At 35.2% G+C, this 26,270-nt stretch overlaps 1 protein-coding gene across 2 annotated transcripts in view; it reads right to left on the reverse strand.

Annotated features, from left to right (window-relative positions):
- Positions 1 to 4,518: 4,518 nt before the first annotated feature.
- RIPK2 (receptor interacting serine/threonine kinase 2) overlaps positions 4,519 to 26,270 on the reverse strand; it is a 29,990-nt gene continuing 8,238 nt past the window's right edge. For both annotated transcript variants that reach the window (XM_047088944.1, XM_047088945.1), the window contains exons 4-11: positions 18,835 to 18,992; positions 18,076 to 18,125; positions 16,611 to 16,772; positions 12,164 to 12,249; positions 8,694 to 8,783; positions 7,734 to 7,827; positions 5,938 to 6,093; positions 4,519 to 5,333 (exon numbers count right to left, since the gene is read on the reverse strand). In XM_047088944.1, the coding sequence (XP_046944900.1) occupies positions 4,996 to 5,333; positions 5,938 to 6,093; positions 7,734 to 7,827; positions 8,694 to 8,783; positions 12,164 to 12,249; positions 16,611 to 16,772; positions 18,076 to 18,125; positions 18,835 to 18,992 (1,134 nt within the window). In that variant the 3' untranslated portion in view covers positions 4,519 to 4,995. The remainder of the gene's footprint in view (positions 5,334 to 5,937; positions 6,094 to 7,733; positions 7,828 to 8,693; positions 8,784 to 12,163; positions 12,250 to 16,610; positions 16,773 to 18,075; positions 18,126 to 18,834; positions 18,993 to 26,270) is intronic.

The following is a 26,270-nucleotide window of genomic DNA, read 5'->3' on the forward strand; positions in this document are numbered from 1 at the left end:
ATCTACTGAACAGTCTCTTAAATGGCTCTCCCTGCTCTAGCCCCTCTCCAGTCATCTTTAGTAATCTTCAAACGAGTCAACCACAAGACGTCATATCATTTCTCTGCTTGAATTTATCTAGTGGCTTCCATTACACATATCATGACACCCAAACCCTTCCCCAAAGTCCTGTGTGATTCTGGCCTCTGCCTACTACTTTGGCTTCAGCTCACAGCTCCCTTGTCCTCAGTCACCACCTCCAATAACACTGGCCTCACTCATTCTCATCTTCACCTGCAGACTCCTCCTCTTCCCTAGGGGAAATCTCTCAGAGCTCTCCGTTTTCTACCACAACAAACTCCCTAGGAATGAGAAGTGGGAGTGAGAAGTGGGACGTTTTTCAAGAAGAAACAGTTGCTGGGTTACTATTTTGAAGATCATAGCTTGAAATTTTTCTAGATTTCACTTTGTGTCTACGTCATAGCAACTTCTACTTTTAAAGATATTCCCACTCAAATCTCTCTAAGGGTATTACTTATACCTATTTTAAGGTTGTCTTCTCGTTAGTCTTTAATTTTTATTTTCTTCAGATGTTGAATTTGGGGATTCTTTATACAGCTGGTCTACTTAAATCATGAGATTTTGGTGGGCACAGTGCCTTGCACCTAGATTTCGTAAGCAGAGCCTGAACAATACCACGTTGTTTCTATGTAAGGACAGGAGACAAGTTCCTTTTTAATATTTAATGTACTCATCCCCCAAACACCCAACAAAAGTATGCTTACATTGAAACACATTTTAGATGAAAAAATAAGCCAATGCTCTAAAAACTGACCTGGAAATAGATACTATTTTGGTTAAACGTGTAGATTACATAGTCTTTTATGATAATGTGTAACACTTTAAGAATATTTCCATTATATTCATTAGTGAGTAGGTGCATAGTTGTACCTAAATAGTGATGATTAGTTGAGCTTTGTCAAGTTAAGGGAGGAAGCCTGTGGCATTCTGCAGACTTTTCCTTGGCCCAGTACCATTCAACATTTTAATTAGTAACTTGGAGGAAATTACAAACAGCAACTTTGTCAAATTTGTGGATGACAAGCTGGGGGATTCCAGATTTAGGAATCAAAACTATACTGAGTGGGTGGAACTAGGAATGAATTTAGAAAAATGAAGAGGGATAAAGGCATAGCCTTATATATGGGCCCCAAACCCAACTCAACTTTGAGTACAGAAAAGAAGGCGGCAAAACAGCATAGTTACAAAAGACAGAGGATTTTTAGCTCATAGTTAAATATCAACTCAGCATCATGTGAGTGTTAAAAAATGGGCTTTTAATATATTAGTTACAAGGGAGGAGATATCCCAACTGTGCTGGTAAGACCTAAATGGATTAGAAGTAACAGATGCAGTTGTGGGTACCATATGTTAAAAGAAATACAGATCATACCTCTTAAATAGCCATTGAAGGAAGGGATTATTTTAAAGTACAAAAAAAGCCATCAGGAACAGAAGTTACCTGGAAATATATAAAGAGTTGCCATATGGGTAAGGGAATAGATGTACTCTACATACTATCCCAATGTTTGGAACCATGACCAATAGATACAAACAATAGGGAAATAGATTTTTAAATCACTGTAGGAAAGAAGTGACCTGTCTGGAGATGAAGCATATTGCCTGAATAGGTAAATGTTTCCCCCCTCATCAATACAAGTTTTTGATCATGAGATACTTATCTATCTAAAGTCTTTATTTGAGGAATTTGAGGCATAACCTTGCATAATTATTCCTTTCAACCTAGACATTCATTAATTCTAGGACATCAAATTTTAAAAGATTAAGAGTGAAATTGGTAACAAGATTAAAGGCAGCATAATTTTCCAGGAAAAGGTTGAGAAGGGACAGATCAAATAAAAGAATTTTGTTTCTAAAAGCAATCTGGGTGTGTGACTTTGAAAAGAAAAAAAGTCCAGGGAAGGGGAGGAAAAGCAGGAGGTTGTTTGGGAACTGGGCTTGAGAGATGAGAGTATAGAGAAAAAACGCATTTCTGAAACCAGTGAGAGGTTTTGAGGATGGCTACACATGAAAGATTACTGATTCTCCTGTTCTTCCAATTGGTCATAGTTTTTCATCATAAATTAGGAAATTGAGTTGGGGTGGGGGAGGGTGAACAGAGGATTACCAACAGAAGGGAGATAGAAACCAGCTGCCGCTGCTGGGTACCTCTGCTGCCACGCCCCGGTCTTTTCACCGTGATGCCGGTTTCTCTAGTATAACTTTCAACGCATCCAGTCTTGCTTCTTGGCTTTCCCCACATCAGCTCTGCTCTTCTGCTGTCGTAATTCAAGTGTCTGATCCCTTCTAAAGTACTTCTTTAAAGAGCTGAGTGATAGATTCAATCAACTGATCTGATTATCATATTTAAGCAATCTTTCCAACATGCAAAACATGTCTAATATTGTTTTGGGAATTCAAGTGGATGCAAAAAAACCCAAAAGTTAAATTTCCTAATCACACCTCAGTTCTGAGACTACACCTGCTGAAGACAAGTGTGGCAGACACAAGGAAAACTGATCTGTGAACTAAAGGGAAATTATCTTATGCATAGTTCTATTTTGTTTCCTAAAAACAAAGGGTCTTGAACTTTAGCACACACATAATGGTCTGGATGGTTTATTGACATAGATTTCTGAACCTTACTACCTGAGATTAGTTCAGGTCTGAGAGAAGGGCCATGAATTTGCCTTTCTCACAAGTTCCAGGTGATGTGAATGCAGCTGTTCTGTGGACTACATTTGTGGGTAAGACTGTTTTAAAACAGATGAACATAAGGGAAACAAAAATAATATAAAAACAGGGAAGGGGACAAAACAGAAGAGACTCATAAACGTGGAGAACAAACTGAGGATTACTGGAGGGGTTGTGGGAGGGGGGACGGGCTAAATGGGTAAGGGGCATTAAGGAATCTACTCCTGAAATCATTGTTGCACTATATGCTAATTTGGATGTAAACTTTAAAAAATAAAAAATTTAAAAAAAGTACAAAGGAACGTCTCTCTCAAAAATAAATAAACATTAAAAAAAACAAAAACCAAACTACAAAAAAAAATACACTGCAAGGAATGCCACTTTCAGATTATCTAGTACTATCTAGTTAAAAAAGAGATAATTATAGATTATTAGGTACCTTCCTTAAGTGACTGAATCTTACTATCATCCTTCTACTATGCTTCAATGATAGCTGGTACACTCACATTCTACCTATAATTCAGTATTTTGGATTGCCTTGATTATAAAATGAAACTTTATATATTATACATACACAATTAGTACCACTTGTGACATGTGGATCATTTTCAAATAAAATACAATTTTTAAAAAAACTGTAAAATTCTTGCTAAATACTGTTTCTGAAGTTCTGAGACTGAAGCCTATTCTTTTTCTTAACAAGGGGGATTAAAACATGACAGCACAACTGTGACATTCTCCTTTACTTAATTAGAAGGCTCAAGGAAGAACTGAAAGAACTTCTGTACCATATGACTCAAATGTTATTTGGTGCTATATCTATGTACTACCTAAAACAATCTCATTTTCTCAACTTATTTCCCAAATTAAATCCTTATCCTAACATTTAAAAATAGGAGATAGAATAGATAACTCATATACTTAATTGGTTTCCATCTTTCCCTAGTAATTTCCATATTTCTCAGAGATACAGTAATGAGGCACCACCAGTTAGTGTCAAGCTCCAAATGGAGATTAAAACACTCATTGTATAATCTTAATAAAATATTTAATTGCCCCAATACCTTCTGGTCATTTAAAAAAGATGTTAACAGGGAAAGAGAGGGAAGAAGGGAGGGGCAGAGAGAGAGGGGGACGGACAGAGGATCTGAAGTGGGCTCTGCATTGATGGCACATAGCCCTATGAGGACCTTCTGATCATTTTTGACTCTTACTTTTTTTTATAATACTGTGGGTCTGATACCTCTTGAAAGTCTGTACTTTTGAATTTATCCTGCATCACACTTTTTGCTGACATTGGTAATAAACATTTTCAGAAGAGAGATTATTCCTTGTAAGTTTTCATTTAGTGACATAAGCTGTTAAACATAAAAATAACTCATGCTCTATCTTTATTGTTTTGGCTAAATCTGGTGAACAGATTAGTAAGATAAAGATGCAGCCTTGATATTATGCAGCAATTAAAAAGGATGAGTTAGATTTATGTATGATCTGGAAGGCTACACATGATGTACTATTAAGTGCAAAAATTAGTGCCGTATAACGTATTAAAATGATAATACTAATGAAAGACCCTTTCCCAAATGAGCATATACTTTACATAGGAGTAGGAAGAAGGGTAAAGAAGGATACACATTATGTTGTTAACTTTGGTTACCTTGGTTGCTGGTTGTGGTTAGAAATGAGGGTGGAAACATGTTGAAAGATACATTTTTTCTTCATGTATTTTGTATTTTACCTTTGAAATATTTTTTTAAAGAGATTCCAATGATTAAGATTTAAAAATGTAATCTGGATAATAAAGTTTAATGAACAACTTTTTTGGAGAGGATATGAACCTGGGACTACACATGAGAAATGCTGTACTATCTCTAATTTAAAGGTTACATTTCAAAAAGCCAAACTTTATCTGAGACAAGTAATAAATAATCCAAAAGAAAGTGAATATGAAAATGGCTTCCATGAGAAATGCATGATACCTTAAGACATTGTTATGTACAAGAATGACATTATATTTGAAAACTAATTTCAATTAACCAAAGACACAAATCGAACTATCTAGCAAAATGCAAACTTTCTACTATATTAATTAAAAAAAAAAACAAAACTGTAATGTCACAGGAGAAGACTGATATTTACCTGAGGAAGAAACTCCATTAAAGCTTCTAATACTCATGTGGATTTTGTAAAAACAATACGATAAAGGCAACAGAAATATAAAATACTCTCATAGAATAACTTTTCTTCTTGAAAGAGAGTCACTTACAAGCTTTTATTTTGACATAAATTTAAAGATTGTGATAGAGAAACCACAAGTATTTCCGGGTAAGGCTGAAGACCCATTTGCTTGTTATCTTTCAACTTTTGTACTATAACCCTGGCAAATTCTTCTCCTTGAATGTCAGTGGTGTCCAGTAACTGTCTGACTTTTGAGGTTCTTGTAGGTTTGGTACTAATGAGTTCATAGTCCTCCTTCATGATCAAGTCCCTGGACAGAAGAGCATCCAGCGACTGGTTAAGGCAGGCTTCTGTCATCTGGCTCACAATATCTTCCCTTTTGCTCTGGATCCACTGTTGGGCTATGCCAGGCTGTAATCGCTCTGTAGGAGAGCAAGGGATGACAAATGAGTTGAGGACAGATAGACAGCTATGAAAAAAATTGGATGAAAAAAGAAACAGTAAGGAATAAAACCCAATTTTACCGTGATTAGGCTAATATGAAATACAAGTACTTTGGGGGATGCTGTTAATTTTCAGGAAACATACAGATATTTGGGTTCTCTCTTCTTTTCCCTTCAGTTCCCTTCCCAGAAAAAGCCTTTTTATATGCTATAGATCCATAGGAGCAAGCCCCACTCTGTTGCAGATATCTATATCTATTATTTCTATAACTATCTATATATTTAATATAAAAGACACCGGCATATTTTTAAAAAAAAAACAAAAATAACTCTACCTTTAGTAACATATTAAGTCACACCTCCTCCTGGCAGTCCCTCACTAGATAGGTGTTCATGGAATACCATGTGGGCCTATTATTACATGTCAGCACTCACAGCTGCCAGGATTGGAAGTGCTTTCTTTCTTAAGAAGGTACGTATTTATCATGTTGAAGAAATAAAGACAAAACTTCCTGTATGGCAAATCTACTGAACATATAGCTGTGAAGTAAACGGCATCATTTACAAAGTGTTGTATACTTACCTGAATTTCCCTCAGCTGAGAGTGGATTTATTACTGCTAAAGAGCATGGGGCGGTCCTGTGATCACAACAGGTCACCTTTTGAGCTACAGAAATGTGACTATCACAACTGTGATTTACTGGATAGTGATACAGCGTAGAGAAGTCTTGAGTTTTTCCTACAAAACACAGTATCTTCGTTAGGGGCAGAAGAGTCCTTAGCTACTCTTATTAGCTAAAATATCAACATCTGGATCATACAGAGTATAGTATTCAATGTCTTTACATTTTCACTGGAATTAAAGCTGGTTCATAAATCTAATCCACAAGTAAATACATTTTAGAACAAAAAGGGTTTATGAAAGTTTTTTACCATACTTTTGTGTTTATGTAAATTATAAATTATGGAATTTTACTTCTTCACATAATCCCACATTTCTTCTTCTGTGTCTTCTTTCTCCTTCAGCATGTTAAATGTGTCCTCTAAATCTATTTATGATGTGTGTTTTTCTACACCCTTCTCTGGTAATCCTATTCAATCTCAGGGCCTCAACTGTCACCTCTCTTCCCAAATCTATGTAATTAAATTTTCTGTCTTCGTTGAGCCTTAGTCTTAAATTTTCAACAGCCCACTGGACATCACCCTCATGTGTGCTGCTAAACACCTCAAATTAAAAACAAAACACTAAAAACTTAATTATACATCTAACTCTAAAATCCGTTTCAACTATTTCTGTTAATAGACCAATGTTCTCCCAGTCACCAGGCTTGATAACTTGTTCAGTTCTTTTGTCTTCCTTCCTACAAGTGGAGATCTATAAATTCTTTCTTCCCACAAGTGAAGAGCTATAAAGCCCCTCAGTGTGTTCTCCATAACATCCCTTTCACTCTTTCTTCCTTCTTCTACTCTGAGGTCTCATAATCTCTCGTGTACTGCAGTAACAGGCCAAAAGTCTAACTGATTGGTTTCCCCACTTCCATTCTCCTTTTCCTTCCAAAATATTCCACATATTCTAGACAGGATGAGTCTTCCTAGAGCAAAAAGTTTTTTATCAAGTCACACCCTTGCTCAAAAATTTGCAATAGTTGCTTCCCACCCAAGAGAAAAAGCCCAAATAGCTTAGCCTAGTGTTAGAAATTGTGATGGTATGATTCTACCCTACTGATCTTTTATCTTTATTAATTCATATCCTCTTCACCAGCTAAACCCAACTACTCACTGTTCTTTGTGTTTTCTTGCTTCTGTGCCTCTATGTTGTTCCTTTTGCCTGGAAGGCCCATCTTTATAACTATAGGTCCAACCTTCAGTCAGAAACAATTTCTTCATGATGACAACATGGTGTAGTGGAGTGACATGAAAATATTTATCAAAAGACCTGGCTTCGAGTCTTGGGTTTGCCAGCTACTAACTATGTGATCCAGGAAGTCTTGATCTTAAAAATCTGTAAAATGAGGAATATCTCCCTCACAAGGTTGTTGTGAAATACTTTGTAAAAACTGTTACTTTTCCAGTGTATTACCATAGCTCTACATCCATATCACTTTCTATCTCTTTACTACGGTTATTTAGAAATATTACTCTTCCCTTAGAAGATATGTTTTTTAGAGTCTAACACAATGCCTTCAATATTTTAATGTATTTGTAGAACATCCCAGTACTATTTTCGCATCTTTAGATTCTGACACTTAAAAAAAAACGAGTCACGACTGCAAATGAAAGACATGTTCCATATAAACCATCACTGCTTACCAATGATACGATCTTAAAAAAAAAAAAAAGGAAACCTTGCCAGCAATACTGATTGAAAAGTTTACATACTAGGTAAAAAATCACTGTCTTGAGACGCTGACAGGGACTTTGAGGCTCCAGTAGAACCACTAGTTTTATGGAGCTGAGAGGATCCACACGATTCCTAAAGTAAACAGAGGATAAATGATTTAGATTAATAGAAAATCATTTTAAAAGTTATACGGTTTTAATTTCTAAATAGTTGTTGCTTTTGGTTTACTATAAAAAAGAACAAAACTATTACAATTTATACCTTACAAAATTAAAGAAACACATATATAAAATAATAAGCTTTATATATTCTTAGGAGAAATTATTAACTTGAAATATGAATGAATGCTACTGAAGAAATCTTTCCTTTTAGATGGTCATGCAAATGGCATTTTCCTTCCAGTAATCACTGTAGGAGGTAAGGATAAGGGTGTACATTGGATAGTTTACATTTGGATAAATATAATGGTAAAACTATAATCAATGATTTGTCTATATACCACACAGGAATACTGCTCATTGGATAAAACAATGACAGGACAAAAGTTAACGGCAAACAGAAAAGCAAGGACGATGTATGATTCAATGAGATGAACATGGCATGAGAATTAGGAGCACTGGATTTCAAACCGGAGATTGCCATGGGCTACCTAATAAATCCTAAAATCTCCCTAGCTTTAGCTTCCCACATATTAAGGAAGGAATTAAGGCTAATGATTTGTTTTTTAATTTAAAAATTTCTTAAATGTTTATTTTTGAGAGAGAGAGATAGAGTGTGAGCATGGGAGGGGCAGAGGGAAAGGGAGATCCAGAATGTGAAGCAGGCTCCAGGCTCTGAGCTGTCAGCACAGAGCCCAACGCAGGGCTCACACCCATGAACCGTGAGATCATGACCTGAGCCAAAGTCAGAGGCTTAACCGACTGAGCCACCCAGGCACCCCAAGACTTAATGATTTTTCATATTCTTCTCACATTTTGAGTTTATCGACATAATTTTACCTCTTGTGGCTCATGAGTTACAGGTATGTTCAGAGATGACGCCATTTCCTTCTTGTCGCATAAGTGAATAGTGCTCAAAGTACTCTGTAACTGGAATGAATGCATACGTGTACTTTAGTTGGAAGTGATTAGGAAGCTTTATGAATAAAATACAATCTACTTAACATAATTTATGTTTATACAGAACAAATGGAAAGTAAAGTTACATCATTTGAGGATATATGATCTAAATGTAGAGACAGTGTAGTATAGGAGTAATAACTTTATAGAGAAACAAACTTTGAATCCTGCCTCATATTAATTGGTTACCTTGAGCACATTTATCTTTAAAGATTGACTAATACCTACATGCAGGATCGTTTTAGAGATTAAGTGAGGGAATGAATATAAAGTGTCTGATACAAACTAGGTACTTAATAAATTTCAATTTATGTATGTGTATGTATCTATCCATAATTCTTAAGCATTTACTATATTTTAAGCACTGTGCTTGTAAGTACAGTATTATTTTACAGATAAGAAACTGAGGGCTGGAGTAAGTAAAGGATGCAGAGGGTACTAATGGAATGATGGGGGCTATGTAGCCAATCAGGTCTGGTTTAGAATCTCAGGATACCTAACCATTGGATTTTAGGTGTGAGACTTAATTTCAGTTTACTTATCTGCAAACTGGAGATAAGAATACCTACTTTTCAGGAATACTGTAAGGAGGATTATAAACAAAAAAGCCCTAAGATTACTTAGTTAGCCTTCAATAAATGCTACTAGCTATTAAGCAGATGAGTTACATACATGCTATACCTCTCTATTAAACTCATTTAGTGATTTATTCCCATCTCTATAAAGCAATCTTGGATTAACTGCCATCACTAGTGAGTGATTTAAAAAACAAACCTATCAGTATGCTTTTTTTTTTCTCCAAACCAACATAATGCCAACTGCTCCCAACCCTCCATTATTCATACTTATTACGGTCTTCTCCATTACCGGGTAAGGAATTTTAGAAGAAAAGCAACTATTCATCTGTATTTATAATCTACCTACCATAGCATTTGCACAAAGTAGTCCAATGAACATTTGTTAAATACATTTTTATGTGAACTTTTAGAGTTATTCTTTGGGTCTGTCTCTGTTATACAAGGCTTTTCTGTGATTTTAAATTTACTGAAACATTTTTGATAATGCAATATCCTTGAATTAGTAACATTATTTTTCATAACTAATCAGTTATGATAATTCAAGTTATTTATGAACTAGTAAATCAATCCCTAGAAGGAAATGAAATGGAATATTAAGGAGAAACTCCTTTTGGTTCAGTTGTTATTATTTAATTTATAAGAAAGGCTATCTGTGAAAACATAAATTACGGGACCTGGTTCAAAGAAATGAAAAAAATGTAGGAACCTCAAACGAGTCACCTTAACTGGTGGTCTTTGTTTTCAGAAGTTTCTTGATGAAAAATCTTATTAAATTTGTATTCTATTGTTGGCCCTGCCATTAACTAGCTGCGTAGGGTATTATGTAACTTTCCTATACCTCAGTTACCTCATTCATCAAATAGAAATGATATTCTTTCCCTACTAATTTCACAGAATTGATACAGAATTTCTTTTTAAAAAAATTTTGAGTGAAAACAATATAGCTATTTAAAAACGCCAAAGAAAGTAATGCTTTTTTAGTAATTTAGCAATGCTATCATCAAAGGGTATTCAGGTATTTGAAAATATGTACTTTAAACTATTTTATTTAAAAAAAACAAAATTTCTTCTAAAATTTAAGGTTTATTTAATTTTTAAAAATTTATTTGTTTAGAGAAAGACAGAGACAGTGTGAGTGGGGGCGGGGCAGAGAGAGAGAGAGAGAGAGAGAGAGAGAGAGAGAGAGAATGAATATGAATATATCCCAAGCAGGCTTCATGCTACCATGCAGAGCTGGACGTAGGGCTCAAACTCACAAACAGAGATCCAGACCTGAGCTGAAACCAAGAGTTGGACACTTAACTGACTGAGCCACACCCCAAAATTAACCATTTTGAATATAGGTCATAGTATTTAAGTAGTTTGGGGACAAGAAAAAAAAACTGATATGGTTCTCTTCCACTTTACAACCAAGAGAACCAATTCCTCTCTCTATTCACCTTTGCTTGGCAGAAGAAGAAAAAGCTGGAAGGAGACAAAGAGAACTGAAAAGATAAAGCAAAAATAAGTATTACAGAAGTCTGTAGCTACTAAGAAGTGGAGACACTGGAATGTGCTAAAAAAGATTGTACCTACTGAGAAGTAGGAAGGTCAGTGAAAAGCTATCAAAAGAATTAAAACACAGTTCTTTAGTGCCTTAAAAAGAGGCACTGATACTGCTATCTTCAATTTTCAGTTTGGCTAAAGGTAGTCGTTTTCTTCACACATTTCCCTTTTAAACCAAGGTTATGTCAAAGATACAGCAAATTGCAAGAAGCAATCAAGGTCATGTAGTGATACATAAATTGTAGACTATGCTTGTTCACAACTTAAGACTTTGGTTAATAGCTTATTATTTTTATTATTATATCTCAAATGCAATTTAATGAAACTCAGCACTTGCTGAGCTCAACTATGCTTACTTTGTCCCTAAAGTACTGTATGGTTACTTTTTAATACATTTTGATAAATTTTAAAAAATGTTTATTTATTTTTGAGAGAGAGAGAGAGGGAGACAGAGAATCTCAAGCAGGCTCCACGCATTAGCACAGAGCCCAATGTGGGGCTCGAACCCATGAGCCATGAGATCATGACCTGAGATGAAATCAAGAGTTGGATACTCAATCAACTGAGCCACCCAGGCATCCCTCAAATCTATAATATTAAGAAAACGTTTCAGTAATAGGGCCCTTCAATTGTTCTGATCTACAAAAGCCAGAATGAGTCAATAAGACAATTGTTCTAAGTAATTCTTAGCAACGGTTACTTTGATTTATGTAACATGGAGTGTTTGAGTGGGAAAACAAACCAAAATAAAGCAATAACAAATACACATTTTAGTCTCAATTAATACAATTCTATAGCTTAACTTTTTATAAATCTAAAAAAAGCCCAAGAACATTGAATAAAAAGAAGTGAAAGAACCCAGATTTCTTTACTCTGTATATATTACAACATTAAGGAAGAAATACAGGTTAAAAAAACTCTAGTGACTTAGGGCATTCATTGTACATAACTGGTATTCATTACACATTTTAAATTTACATTTGATATATGGGAGTTCTAGAAATGTCTCTGAAATCTAGAATTGGCCATTTGAATGAAATGGAAAAGCCCTTTGGTGACAGAGAAAACAGTATTCATAGTCTCTGGTAAACTCTATCGCCCTAATACTGTAGCCTGTATTTGTGAAAAGTAGATACATAAAAATGGAATTTAACTAAGCTGAAAATCTCCATGAATTATATATGATTATTTAAAGTTCAATTTCCATTATTTCATTTAGCAATTTACCTTTGTTTTCTTTAGTTGAATAACAGCTTCAAGAAAAGTTATCTCTTCAAATGTCCTCAGAACTGGTTCAAGTTCTATTAAACATTCTACATGAGAAAAAAAAAAAACTATTTGAGTTCAGATATAATCATTAAATTGAAAAATATAAATGCTAATATTTACCTGATCAGGCCCTAGGTCAATTTTTCCCCAAACTGATGACACTCAACTCTGTTAAGAGCCTTTACGTATGCATAGAGATAGAAATATAGATCATGGAATACACTTGAGAGTCTAAAAATAAACCTTTATAGTTACGGTCAATTGCTTTTTGACCAAGTTGCTGAGGCAATTCAATGGGAAAAGGATCATCTTTTCAACAAGTGGTGCTAGGACAGCTGGATATTCACATGAAAAAAGATAAATAATTTAGACTCTTACCTCATGCCATACATAGAATTAACTTGAACCGTATTGTGCACTTAAATGTAAATACAGGAGAAAATCTTCATGACCTTTGGTTAGGTAAATAATTTTTAGATATGACATTAAAAACAGGGTCCATAAAGAATTGTAAATGCACTTCAAAAAAACTGAAAACTTTTGCACTTCAAAAAGCTGCTATTAAGAAAAATGAAAAGACAAGCCCCAGACTGGGAGAATATTTTTTGCATATCATGGATCTGGCTAAGACTTATACCTAGAATATATAAAGAGCTCTGACAATAATAAGGCAAATAAACCAATTCAAAAATGGGAATATAACATGATGCAACCATTTTGGAAAACATTTGGGAGTTTCTGAAAAATGAAAGATGAATTTACCATGCAACTCAGCAACTCAACTCATAGGTACCAATATAAGAGAAATGAAAACATGTTCACACAAAGACTTGCATATGAGCAGCCACAGCAGCATTATTCATAATAGCCAAGAAATAGAAACAATCATAATCACTACAACAACAACAACAACAACAACAACAACAACAACATATAAACTTGTTGCCAAAGGGAGAGGCCAGGGCTCTGGATATAAAACTGAGCATCACTAACGGATGGTATATAAAGCTTTGGTCTGGACTGGATCACCTAGGGGGAGAGTATAGGGGGAGAGTATAGATAGTAAATAGGTAGTAAAGGATCCACGTTAGAGCTCTGAAGCATTCCAACAGTTAGAAATTGAGTAGAGGAAGTGAGAGAGACTGAGAAAGAGAGGATGCTGAGAGTGTAGCTTCTTCTGTCTTGAAGCCACCAGAAAGAAAGTTTCAAGGAGGGAATGTCTAATCTGGTGAGAAGCCAAGTAAGATAAGCAGGATTTTCTAACATTACCATCCTTGGTAACTCCAACAGTGTAGCTTTCGTGGAGATATGAAAACAGAAGACTGATGTAAGTTTGTCAAAAACTGAATTAGATGGAAAGAAGCAGGGAAAACAAGTACGGGTAATTCCTACAAGGTGTTTAGATTTCAATGGGGGCAGAAAAATGAGGTGACACTGAAAGACAATATGGGGTTAAGATTTTTTTTCCTGTATAAAGATAGGAGATAATAATGGGATATATCTATATGACAGCTGAATGACCCACTAGATAGGCTGAGATGGACACTCAAGAACAGAGACAGAATATAAGGACGAGAAGCTGAAGAGGGCTTGGGAACTGTATCCAGAGCACAAGTGATACGTTTACATTTGTGTTAAGTATATATATGGACACTTTTTTCCACTGGAAAAGAGACAAGGCAGGAAAGATGGATACAAGTACAACGAAGTTTGAAGTTTGTGGATACGGTAGTGGAACTGTGAGGTAGTACTCTCTTATGGTTTCTATTTCTTAGTACAGTGTGAGAACAGGTGATCTGTTAAAGGGAAGATGGAGCATGGGACGAAGGAGGTTTAAGAAGGGATGCTATGGGGCACCTGGTTAGCTCAGTTGATTGAGCGTCCCACTCTTGATTTCAGCTCAGGTCGTGATCCCAGGGTCGTGGGATGGAACCCTGCATAGGGCTCCATGCTGACTGTGGAGCCTGTTTAAGATTCTCTCCCCCTAGCCCCTCTCTCCACTTGCACTCTCTCTCTCTCTCTAAAATAAAAAAAAAAAAAATTAAAAGAAGGGAGGCTAAGGTATTAACCCTGTCTTCTTTTCCTAAGCTCAGAATCTACCAAGAAAAGCCACAAAAAAAATGATAAATGATGATTAAAGTATCACCTTTATGACCAATAAAGATTAATAGGGAAATTACCTTTAGATCTGTAGCCAAAGGGCTTGGAAAGAATTCACAGCTTTACTCAGCCAGAGTCTACATCTACTTCCACATGGGGGAGCAGAAAATGTATGTATCCTTTAGATAGGCTGACTTCTAAAAGAAGGAAAAAAAACTGAGAAGGGACCAGGTAAGCATGCTCAGTTTTTCTCCAAAATTAACAAATAAGATAAAGTCTGAGGAAGACTGCTGAGGGACACATAGAAGTTAGAAAATATTCTCCCTATACTTTGCTTTTTTGGGGATTGAAATGGAATTTCATCTTCACTTTGGAAACATAAAAAAATGGGACTTGTGTGCCTCCGACAGTAATACAATATAATCACTGATTAAGACATCAAATCTCAAACTTTTAGGTCTCAGGACTCTTTAAAATTATTGAGTATCCCAGTTTTTGTATATGTGGGTCATATCTATTGATACTTACTATATTAGAAATTATAACTGAGAAAATTTTAAAACATCGGAGTGTATGAGAACACATTACATTAATTGCTGGAGCAGTGAAACCATCATACCTGATTTAGCCTCTGAAAAAATCCACCGTGTACTCATGAGAGAATGAGAATAAAAAGGGAAATTAATATATTACTATTTCTTATTCTGAAAACAGTTTTGATTTTGTGAATCCTTGTCAAAGTCTCAGGAACCAACCACCCCAGGGGTCCTTGTACCACACCTTAAGAACAGTTGATCTCTGAGAATGGAATACTAGAGATGTATTTGAGAAGCATAATAGAATTGCTAAGTAGTATTTAGTGTGTAGTTTTGGCCACTAATTTAAAGAGAAACCAATAACTTCCACTTCTGGAGCAATAGGGTAGGATTTACCGTCCTGCCCTAAAATGACCAAAAAAAACCCAAACAAAATACACGAAACAGTGGTTTTCAATACACTAGATACTGGGCAACAAAGGACAGAGATCTCTGAGGTGGGAAACAAATAAGGTGAGCCCTAGGACTGCCCAGGCTTGCTGCCTAGAGAGAGTTTCCAGCTGCAGCTCATAGGGAAAGTAAGGTGGGACCTCACTTCTCAACTGAGTGGGAAGTTAATTGAGGAGAGGGGGCTGAGAGTCTGGGTAGACCAAGGCAGATAGAGTTCAGAGGACAGTACCAGAGAGGGGAGAGGTAACACAGAGAGACAGCTCTGTGATCTGCAGAGGGCTCCTTTAAGTACTGATCAATGCAGGGTAGAGAAATCATTAAGCCAAAAGTCAAAGTCTTCAAAGAACAATAAAGAAAAACCAGGAAGTCTATAGAAAAGTAAGTATTGCCTAATGGTATGATCTTCATAGGAGCTAGAAGTTTTAGAGAATGGAAAAGAAATGAGTATTTGGAAGTGGCACTGGGGACAAGGGAGATATAGACCCTCCCAGATAGCTCTGGGAAATAAATGTGAATCCATTACAAGCAACTTTTGATTTTTTAAATATAGTAATGATAAGCAGTGAACACAAATTGTGAGTAAAAAATATATTTCATTGCTTTTATAGTTAAAAGATGTTTCTTTGAACTATAATTAAATATATTTTAATTATATGTTTAAAATATGTTTTAATTAAATATATTTCATTGCTTTTATAGTTAAAAGCCTAGTCTGTGGCTTATTTTTCACTTTATCTTAATCACATCTCTTGAAGTGCAAAAATTTTCAATTTTTTCCAAGTCCAACTATCCTTTTTTTCACGTATCTTGTTTTTGATGTCATATAGAGAGTTCTTTGCTCACCATAAGGTCATAAAAATTTTCTATGTTTACATTTAGATGATGATCCATTCTACCTCTGAAATAAATCTTAATTCTATCTATCTAATTTTTCTATCTAGGATTACCACCTTAATTAGTAAACTCTTGACAGTCTCTTAGCTGGTCTCTTTGCATCCACTCCTGCCCTTCTTCAGTCAATTTTCCAACAGCAACAAGAGTGCTCTCTTCAAAACTTAAATTAGATCATGTCATTTCCATACAACACACATATTAATGCTATTCTATTGTACTTGGAGTAGATTTATAACCTTTTGGTGGTAGCCCAACAGCTTCTTCTTATCTCTCTAATCTCATAAAATAAAAACAGCACCTGAATTAAAAAAAAAAAACCTTTAAGTTTGCCATCTAACTTGTGTAATTTTTGAAGGAATATTTTATTCATAGTATAGTCACTATTTTTCTAATTCCAAATGTCCAAATTAAAACTGTACACTCACTTAGGAAAGATGGTCTTTCATCTGGATTTTGTGCCCATCCACTTTCTATTAGAGAGATCATGAGTGCTCGATGAGGTATATCCAATGGTAAATTTTCTTCATTAGTGTCAGGTCGATGTCCTTGTGACACACTATACATGATCTGCAAAGGATTGGTGACTTCTGTCAAAACAAATATATTTCATTTATTAGAAATATATTATGATCTAATAGATTACTTAAATATGAGGGAAACTTAAACTGTTGGGAATAATGCATTATCCCCCCCTTCTGTTAAAGAAATATATATGTACAAATATATATTCCAGTCATTGAGATTTGTCTGCCTCCTGTGGTGGAGTTTATAGCTTCACCTCACCTCATTAATTTTAAGCTTGGTCATGTATCTGATTTGGCCAATGGAATGTGAATACAGCAGAGCACAAGTAGAACTGAGTAGAACCTAGTATAGCCAAGGATGGCCACTCACATCATACGTGAATGAGAAATATACGTTTATTTAGTAAGCTACTGAGATTCTGAGGTTGTTACACATCAAACTGACCCTTACGAACAGAATGGAAGAATCAGAATAAAGAAATGGACAATATTATCAGAAAACTTTGAAATTATTCTTTAATGATTGCTGGTTATTACAGAAGAAGCATGAATTAAATTTTCAAATAAAGAATTTTAGAACTGGACTGAATCAAAAATAAATATTCAAAAATTTCATTTTGCAAATGAAAAAAAAAGAGGACTCGAGATTTAGTGGCGTGATCACAGAGCTAATTACTATCAGAACAAGAATTATAATCTACCTTTTTCTGACCCTTAATCCAGTAGAGTTTCCAATATACAGTGGATTCAGAATTGATAAACTATTATGTTTTTATAGTATGTTTCCACAAAATGAATGGTAGGCAGATTCAAAATAAGATGGGCTTTATTTAGATAGTTCTGAATGTGGCCTAGCAACATGATGTCATCCAGAACAACGAAGTGAGGGGAACCTGGGTAGCTCAGTCAGTTAAGCATCTGACTTTGGCTCAGGTCATGATCTTGCAGTTCATGAGTTCAAGCCCCATGTTAGGCTCTGGGCTGACAGCTCAAAGCCTGGAGCCTGCTTCGAGTTCTGTGTCTCCTTCTCTCTGCCCCTTCCCCACTCACACCCTGTCTCCCTGTCTCTCTCTCTCTCAAAAACAAACATTAAAAAAAAATTTTTTTTTTAAAGATTTAAAAAAAGTACAGGGGCGCCTGGGTGGCTCAGTCAGTTAAGCGGCCGACTTCGGCTCAGGTCATGATCTCACGGTCCATGAGTTCGAGCCCCACGTCGGGCTCTGGGCTGACAGCTCAGAGCCTGGAGCCTGCTTCAGATTCTGTGTCTCCCTCTCTCTGACCCTCTCCCGTTCATGCTCTGTCTCAAAAATAAATAAACGTTAAAAAAAAAATTAAAAAAAATAAAAAATAAAAAAAGTACACGTACCTTCAAAAGGCTGTTTTCTGGATAAGACTTCCCATGTGATAACTGCATAGCTGTTAAAGATAAAAATATACATACAATACATTATAAACTAACTATGCATAATAAACTAAAATAGCACTGATTTTAAAAGCTGACTACGGAGAGATCATTTTTGAAAGGGACAAGGTAGTGAAATAGTGTATAAAGAACTACCAATACAACCAAGACCATGAATATTTATATACAGGTTTGTTTTGAAAGGGAATTAATCCAATTTGAAAAATTAGCAAATTACTATAATAAAAATTTGAAGTTATAGGAAAGGATAATTTGTTGTGGATGATTCTTTAAAGACCTCTAATTACATGATTCTATTATTCACACAAAATAAACAGCAATAAAAAAGATGGTTTTATGTAGCCCTACTCTATTGACTTTTTTTGGTCTAAATACTATCTCCTTTTGTAGTGTTAAGTGTTGACCACACTGTTTCCTTCCCTCCTCCATCAATGTCAGATATGATTAAAAAAAAAACAAAAACCTTTGAGTACTATATTATAAATTCACAGGACAAAAAATGTGCCTTAAATTTTTTTCAAGGATGTAAAAGTAGCTTAAAGCAAGGAATCTTTTATTTGAAAAATATTAATCACTGTGGTCTCTATTTTTGCCACACTTATGAGAGAAGAGTAAAAATCACATTTTAAAATGTAGCTTTGAAATTCTGATTAATCTTATTTTTATACAAAGTTAACTCTGAGCAAAAGTAACAAATTATACCTATATATATCATGCTTGACACTGGCCCTTGATTTTTGTCCAGGTTCATAGTTCTCAGGTGGCATATAGATAATTGTCCCTCCTTCTGGTGAAGATTTACTACTTCGTGATTGTGAGAGGGACATCATACGCCATTTTGATAAACCAAAATCTGCAATCTGTAAGGGAAAAGAGTAAATAACTGAATTTAAAATTTTTTTCTTAAAAAAAAAAAAAACAAGAATTGACTCTCTTTGTCTACATTCACTGTATTGAGATATGAGACTAGAGGAAATGTTCTATATTAATATTTTCTTTCTATATATTCTCTCAGTTTATTAATTCTAGAGTGCTGAGCCCAATAACTCTAGAAGCAATAGATACTGACTTGAAGTTCAGCATAATATCACAGATTTTAAAATGGAGAATGAGTTTTGAAAAATTAAGCAGGAATATTTTGTGCCTTAAATTCTGAATGAGCATATACACCAAACACTACTTTTTAAGACAAGTAGTTTTATAGCATGTGCTTTCAAAATTCACCCACACCCCAAAGAACCGCTAAACTACTGGTATCTAATATGATTGCCACTGGGTATTGTTTGCAACTCAGATTTATATGTTCTTATTTATAATGCCCTAAAAATAGTAAGCTTCAATTGGGAAGTAAAATTTCAATATAGTATAGGTCATTATTATATGATTTATGCTTACTGCTAAAAGAGTCACATCTGTTGGCAAGAGTCTATTTAGCATATAAAGCATATTTACGTCCATGACAAGGACTGCTTGAAGAATTATGGGTGACATTCTGTGCTTCTGATATATCCTTTAAAGTTTTGCTTCACTAGTAAATTTTATGCAGGTATTCTACAACACCTTATAACTCTCTATTTAAAAGGTTCCTTATTTTTTTTTTTTTTAAATGGAAGACAAAAGGGGCACCTAGGTGGCTCAGTCGGTTGAGCATCCGACTTCGGCTCAGGTCATGATCTCAGTTTGTGAGTTCGAGCCCCACATCAGGCTCTGTGCTGACAGCTCAGAGCCTGAAGCCTGCTTCGGATTCTGTGTCTCCCTCTCTCTGCCCCTTCCCTGCTCATGCTGTCTCTCTCTGTCTCTCAAAGATGAAGAAAAGTTAAAAAAAAATTAAAAAGAAAATGGAAGACAAAATATAATAACAGAAATAGTATTTTATGGACAAAAGGGTATAGGACTCTAAAAACATTTAATTTGAATTACTTAGACCTTCACACTGCATAATTTAGGATCAACAGAGGGAAATGAGCTCTATCCAGTACATCATTTGTGTTTCAATTACTTAACTCTTCCATTTTTACTAGTTTTAATAGAAGAAACAATTTGTTCAGTGTTTAAATTTGTTATTAAAAAAAATTATGGCTCCACTCTAAAAAGGGAGGGGGTAGGCTATATGAATTTTTCCATACATTATTAAAATAAAAGGGTAAGTCTAAGGAAAAAAAAAAGTAGAAAAGACCCAGAGAAAATATGGTGCCAATACATGAAGAGCTACGCTGGATTGACTGAAAGGTAATATACCATGTGGCTAAGAACACGGGTTCTGGAGCCTAGGTTATTTAGATTTAGATTCCAATACTACCACTTAATTAACTATGTGTGAACTCGAGCAAGTTTTTAAATTTCTCTGCCTCAGATGACCCATCTGCACACATGTGCAGTGGGGATAACAACACTATATCACAGGTTTGAGAAAATTAAATGCCTTATTCTAAGCAAAGCCCTCAGAACAATATCTGGCACACAATAAGTGATCCGTATGTGTTAATATTAGTGTTTTGTATATAGGTTGCTCTTATTCGATACAATCTGCTCTTCCCAGCTACCTTCTAAGAGCAAAAACAGCACTCCAGTTGCACATTTGCTAGAGTAATAAGCATTACTATAAGTAGAGTTTATTTTTGTGCCACAAGTGAAAAATTCTAAAAAAAAATCTGAGATGTTGTCTCACCTTATACGTGAACCATAATTTGCAAACTCCTGGGATAAATGTTGGTTTGAACACAGCGTTACAGAAAATGTATTCCTGAGCTTGCCTCCTTATGCGCTTTTTCACCTAAGATCTTCATCTTCCTCTTTTCAAACCTGACCTAAAAACCTAAATCAGAATTCTCTCTCTGAGCTGATTTAGTTTGGTTTTCACGTGGAGCTATACTTCTCTCCTTTCTCTATTACAAACAATACCATTACAAAAGGCATGATGCAATAAATCTGGATCTTCAACAGGAAAAAAGTGAACAATGTGAGGGAAGGAATGATTTCTTGAAGGTCTTAATAAATCAATCATTCAGCCATGAAGACAGAGAATAAGAACTTTCCAATACTATGCAAGATTTTAACATGCATTTCAAAGCTAAAGGCTTTCTTTTTAAATAAGAAGATTATTTTAAAAATTAGAGGAAATTAAAACACACTACTATAAAAATCATCCACAATCCTACCACCCTACTAGAATAGCTACTTTCATTTACATATACTATCCATTATCTATAAAACTATAAAATCAGCAGCAGCAAAATGTTTTGAAGATTAATCCTGAAGTATTCTGTTTTCTACATAAGACTGACAGAATAGCAGAGAAAGCAAGTATGGTACATATAAATATTTTCATTTCAAAGAAGCCTATCACTGGTTCATTTGTATATACAATACACTAATGAGCACCTGACAGATAACCAAACTTAATGTATTCTTTTTAAAGTAGAAAAGTCTCAGTTGATCTAAATCAGTAGTAAATATTTTTCTTTCAGCTATTATGCTTCTGGCCAGCATTCCAGTGAAAAAACTTACTTCAGAAAATGGTAGCGAGCTGTAAACATCCATTTAATTTTATTGAGTATTTTTAAAGATACGTACTTCATTTAAATGCCTTTCCAAGATGATAGGTAGGTTAAATAACTTACTTTTTTATGAGTCAGTGATGAACTTTGAATTTTTTTTTTATTTGAGAGGGAGAGGGAAAAGGGGGGGGGGAGAGAGAGAGAGAGAGAGAGAGAGAGAGAGAGAGAGAGAGACAGCGCGTGCGCACGAGCATGAGAGTGAGCCAGCAGGGGAGAGGGGTGGAGAGGGGCAGAGAGAGGGAGGGAGTGAGGGAAAGAGAGAGACAGAATATCAAGAGGCTCCATTCTCAGCACAAAGCTTGATGTGGGACTTGATCCCACCACCCTGGGTTTGTGACCTGAGCCAAAACCAAGGGTCAGATGCTCAACCAACTGACACACCCAGGCACCCCCGTACTGTGACTTTTAAGGGACATTTATAAAGTAAAAAATAGAGACATATAGGATACATGTAAAAGAATGCTACTAATTTATAAGAATAGTATTAGAAAGGTCACAGCTCTCTGTACTAAAATTAATAAAAATTACAAAACTAAACAAAGTCAAACTATTTTAAATTCTATTCATATCAAAGAAAGACCAAGAAAGGATACCCTATTGATCAGTGAAAAGAAAGTAGGAATCACTACCTAGTACTTTGCTTCTGTTTTCTCTATTTAGTTTCCAGACTGAGATGAAGAAACTCAAGTTCAAGGATGTTGAAAAGGTCAAGAAGGGCAAATCTCAGATTATTATATATATATTTCAGGTTATTGAGAATAGTAAAACTTTGGTTTGCAAGCATAATTCATTCTGGAAACATGCTTATAACCCAAAGCACTTGTATATCAAAGCAAATTTCAAGAACCATTGGCTAAGCTGTGATCATGCGACGTTCAATGTAATGTATTAATCATATTGCAAGACACTCCTCATTTATCAAGTTAAAATTTATTAGAAATGTTAGCTCATCTTGTGGAACACTCGCAGGACAAGTTACTCACAAACCAAGGTTGTACTGTCCTTGCAAATACCTCCATGGTGCTATTAGTGCTCTTTGTGGGACAGAATGGATAGTATATAAGAAAAATAAATGTCATTCTGACTTTTAAAAAGGAAAGAAATACTCAGCAATCAAAAAGAATGAAATCCTGCCATTTGCAATGCCGTGGATGGAACTGGAAGGTATTATGCTAAGTGAAATTAGTAAGAGAAAGACAAAAATCATAGGACTTCACTCATATGAGGACTTTAAGAGACAAAACGGATGAACACAAGGGAGGGGAAACAAAAATAATATAAAAACAGGGAGGGGGACAAAACAGAAGAGACTCATAAATATGGAGAACAAAGTGAGGGTTGTTGGAGGGATTGTGGGATGCGGGATGGGCTAAATGGGTAAGGGGCATTAAGGAATCTACTCCTGAAATCATTGTTTCACTATATGCTAACTAATTTGGATATAAATTTTAAAAAATAAAAAATAAAATTTAAAAAAAAATAAAAAAATAAAAAGGAAAGAAAATGTTGATTTTGCAAATCTACATACTGGTAGAGACTGTGCTTACTCCTTGCTTAAAAAAATTTAGAAAATTTAATAACAGGGGTATGTTATGAGTAATTAATGGAAGAGCCAGCAAGAAGTCATGAAAAACAAATTATATTGACTGGTGGTCAATTTCAAATCTAATCTGATATATCCCAAGTGCTTGGCACAATGTTTGCCATACTACTGTTGCTCCATAAATATTTACTGAATAAAACAATGACCAATTTCATTACCTTTTTTGACAGTAGTACGACTGTCAAAGCATAAATGTTAAAACAGTTGTATATTACAAAACACTTTGTTATTCAAAGTAACATGTTTGACTATTAAGTTATCAGGCCTATCTGGTATATAGAGCAGATCTAGAATTCATTCGTTTGTTTATTCAACAAATACGTAGTTAATACTTCAATATGGCATGTACTGAGCAGGTGACAGTTAATAAATAGACTAAATTTCAGTCTTTTTTTTTTAACATTTATTTATTTTTGAGACAGAGAGAGACACAGCATGAAAGGGGGAGGAGCAGAGAGAGAGGGAGACACAGAATCGGAAGCAGGCTCCAGGCTCCGAGCCATCAGCCCAGAGCCCGATGCGGGGCTCGAACTCGCGGACCATGAGATCGTGACCTGAGCCAAAGTCGGACGCTCAACCGACTGAGCCATCCAGGCACCCCTAAATTTCAGTCTTAATGGAGTTTCTATTCTAATTGGGGGAGACAGTCAATAAATACATTAACAAAAATATTATGACAGGTGGTGAAAATAATATGAAGGAGCATAAATCAAGGTACAAAGACATAGAGAAATTGAGTGAGTTGTCAGGGAAAGCCACTGTGAAGAAAGTGAGGGAATAAGCCAGGAGGATACCTGGGAAAGCAGTCCACTAAGGACTCTGATAATATTCTCAAGGACAAAATGGAGAAATATGGGCTGTATAACAGCTCTCTTAGAAGTATTGCAAACAAAATTAATGATTATTCTCCAAAAGTGCTAATTATAGATTGATAGTGACCTAGAACGTGAGTCCTAGCAGTATGTTGTGCAGCTCTGATCTGAGTTGTGTACTGGTTAATATATAATCATTAAAGACACAAAAACTAGCTAATTAAATCTGAGGGTAACACCAATCTGGGAAATAAAATTAAAACGCCTGGACTAGAAAAGTAAAACTGAAATAGATCTTAAGAGGCTGAAGTAATCAATCAAATCTAACAAGACAAAATGTGATGATGTTCAAAAGTATTCTGCAAAGTATGTGACATGGCTTAAGCCTGAAAAAAAAGAACCTCTCAGGACTTGTTGTTAATGCTATTTAGGGACCTGGGAAATGACACTTCCATCCAAAAGTACATTCATCAGGTCACATCAGGAGTATTTTCTTTGTGAGGATAAAAATTGAGATTTATGCACAGAAGCATCTAGACAGCACCTGTGATTAAAATCCATGTAATAAGGAAATTGGTTGGAAGAACTAAGGATGTTTAGAAGGGAGAACAAAACACAAGTGTATGTGAGGGGCGGGGGATTAGAGTCATCTTCAAACATTGAAAGGGCTGTCACGCGGAAGTAGAATTGGACTTACTCAGGTTATCACAAAGAGTAAAACTAGGACCAATGGACGGAAACAAACGGAAGGTGTTTTGATAGATCATATAAGAAAATGTCACAGTCATTTAAGGATGGATATTAAAACTCCCTGTTATAGGATATTTGCCCTTGGGAGACAAGGGACTATCGCAGTGAGGATTCAGGGGACTAGCTGACCATTAAGGCACTTCTACCCGCATGGTTTTATAACTGTTGTAACAGATTAGTTTCTTTTTTTTTTTAAGTAGTACTGAGGCAGCACCTAGCTTCTGTTTCCTTTCTGCTCCCATTTTATTCTAGGGAGAGGAAGTGCCTTTAACAGAGGTTTAGTTTTTCCTTTAACTTTTCTCACACTTTTTGTATTAATTTTTCTATGGTTCCAATTTCCCTGTTACTTTTTTCTTTGAACATTTTTTGATATTTACAATGATCTTCAATTATATATATTATTGTAAGAGGTGTAGCAAAATAACATAAAAACAAAGCAAGTTACATTTCGTATTAGCTACTTAGCAACTACTTTTTATTTGCTGTCATCAGTTAGATGTAAACTATGGAATCACTACATGTGATGCCTTTAGGCACCTAAATCTCATGCTTTATACAAAAAATTCAAACTAGATCCTAGATTTAAATATAAAGCATAAAACTCTAAAACTTTTAGAAGGTAACATAGAAGAAAACCTTCAATACCTATGGCTTGATGAAGGCTACTTAGATATGACAGAAAAGCATTGTCATAAAGGGGAAAAATTGATAAACTGGACTTCATCAAAATTAAAACTTCCTTTGAGAAAGACCCTGTTCAAAGGATGAAAAGAACAAACAATCAACTGGGAGAAAATATTTTCAAACTACATATCTGATGAAGGACTTCTCTCTAAGAAGTCTAAAGAACTCTCAGAACCCGATAGTAAAAAGCCAAAAAATTCAAATAGAAAACGGCTTAAGACATGAAGAGACATTTCACTGAAAAGGATAGAGAGAAAATAAGCAAATGAGAAAGTGTTCAATATCACTAACCATCAGAAAAGTGCAAATTAAAACTATGATAAGTTATCACGGTATACCTATTACAATGCTAAAATAAAAAACTGTGACAATACCAAATGCTGGTGAGAATGTGGAAAAGCTGAGTCAATCATACATTGCTGGTAGGATGTATGGTCATTCTGGAAAACAGTTTGGTAGTTTCCTAAAAAACTAAACAAACCCCCCAGCCGTTGCATTCTTGGGCATTTATCTAGAAGAATGAAAACTTATGTTCATTCAAAAAGTTGCACAGGATTGTTCATAGGAGTTTTATTGTAATTTCCAATGACTGGAAACAATGCAAGTATCTTTCAATAGGTAAATGGTTGAACAACTTTGGTATACCCCTACTATGAAATACCATTCATCAATAAAAAAGAACCAATTACTGGTATAAGCAACAACTTGGATGGATCTCAAATGTGTTATGCT

This window comes from Lynx rufus, unplaced genomic scaffold, assembly GCF_022079265.1.
Source record: "Lynx rufus isolate CCGP_SWC_20201006 ecotype Redwood Valley unplaced genomic scaffold, mLynRuf1.p SCAF_26, whole genome shotgun sequence".
Classification (NCBI taxonomy): domain Eukaryota; kingdom Metazoa; phylum Chordata; class Mammalia; order Carnivora; family Felidae; genus Lynx; species Lynx rufus.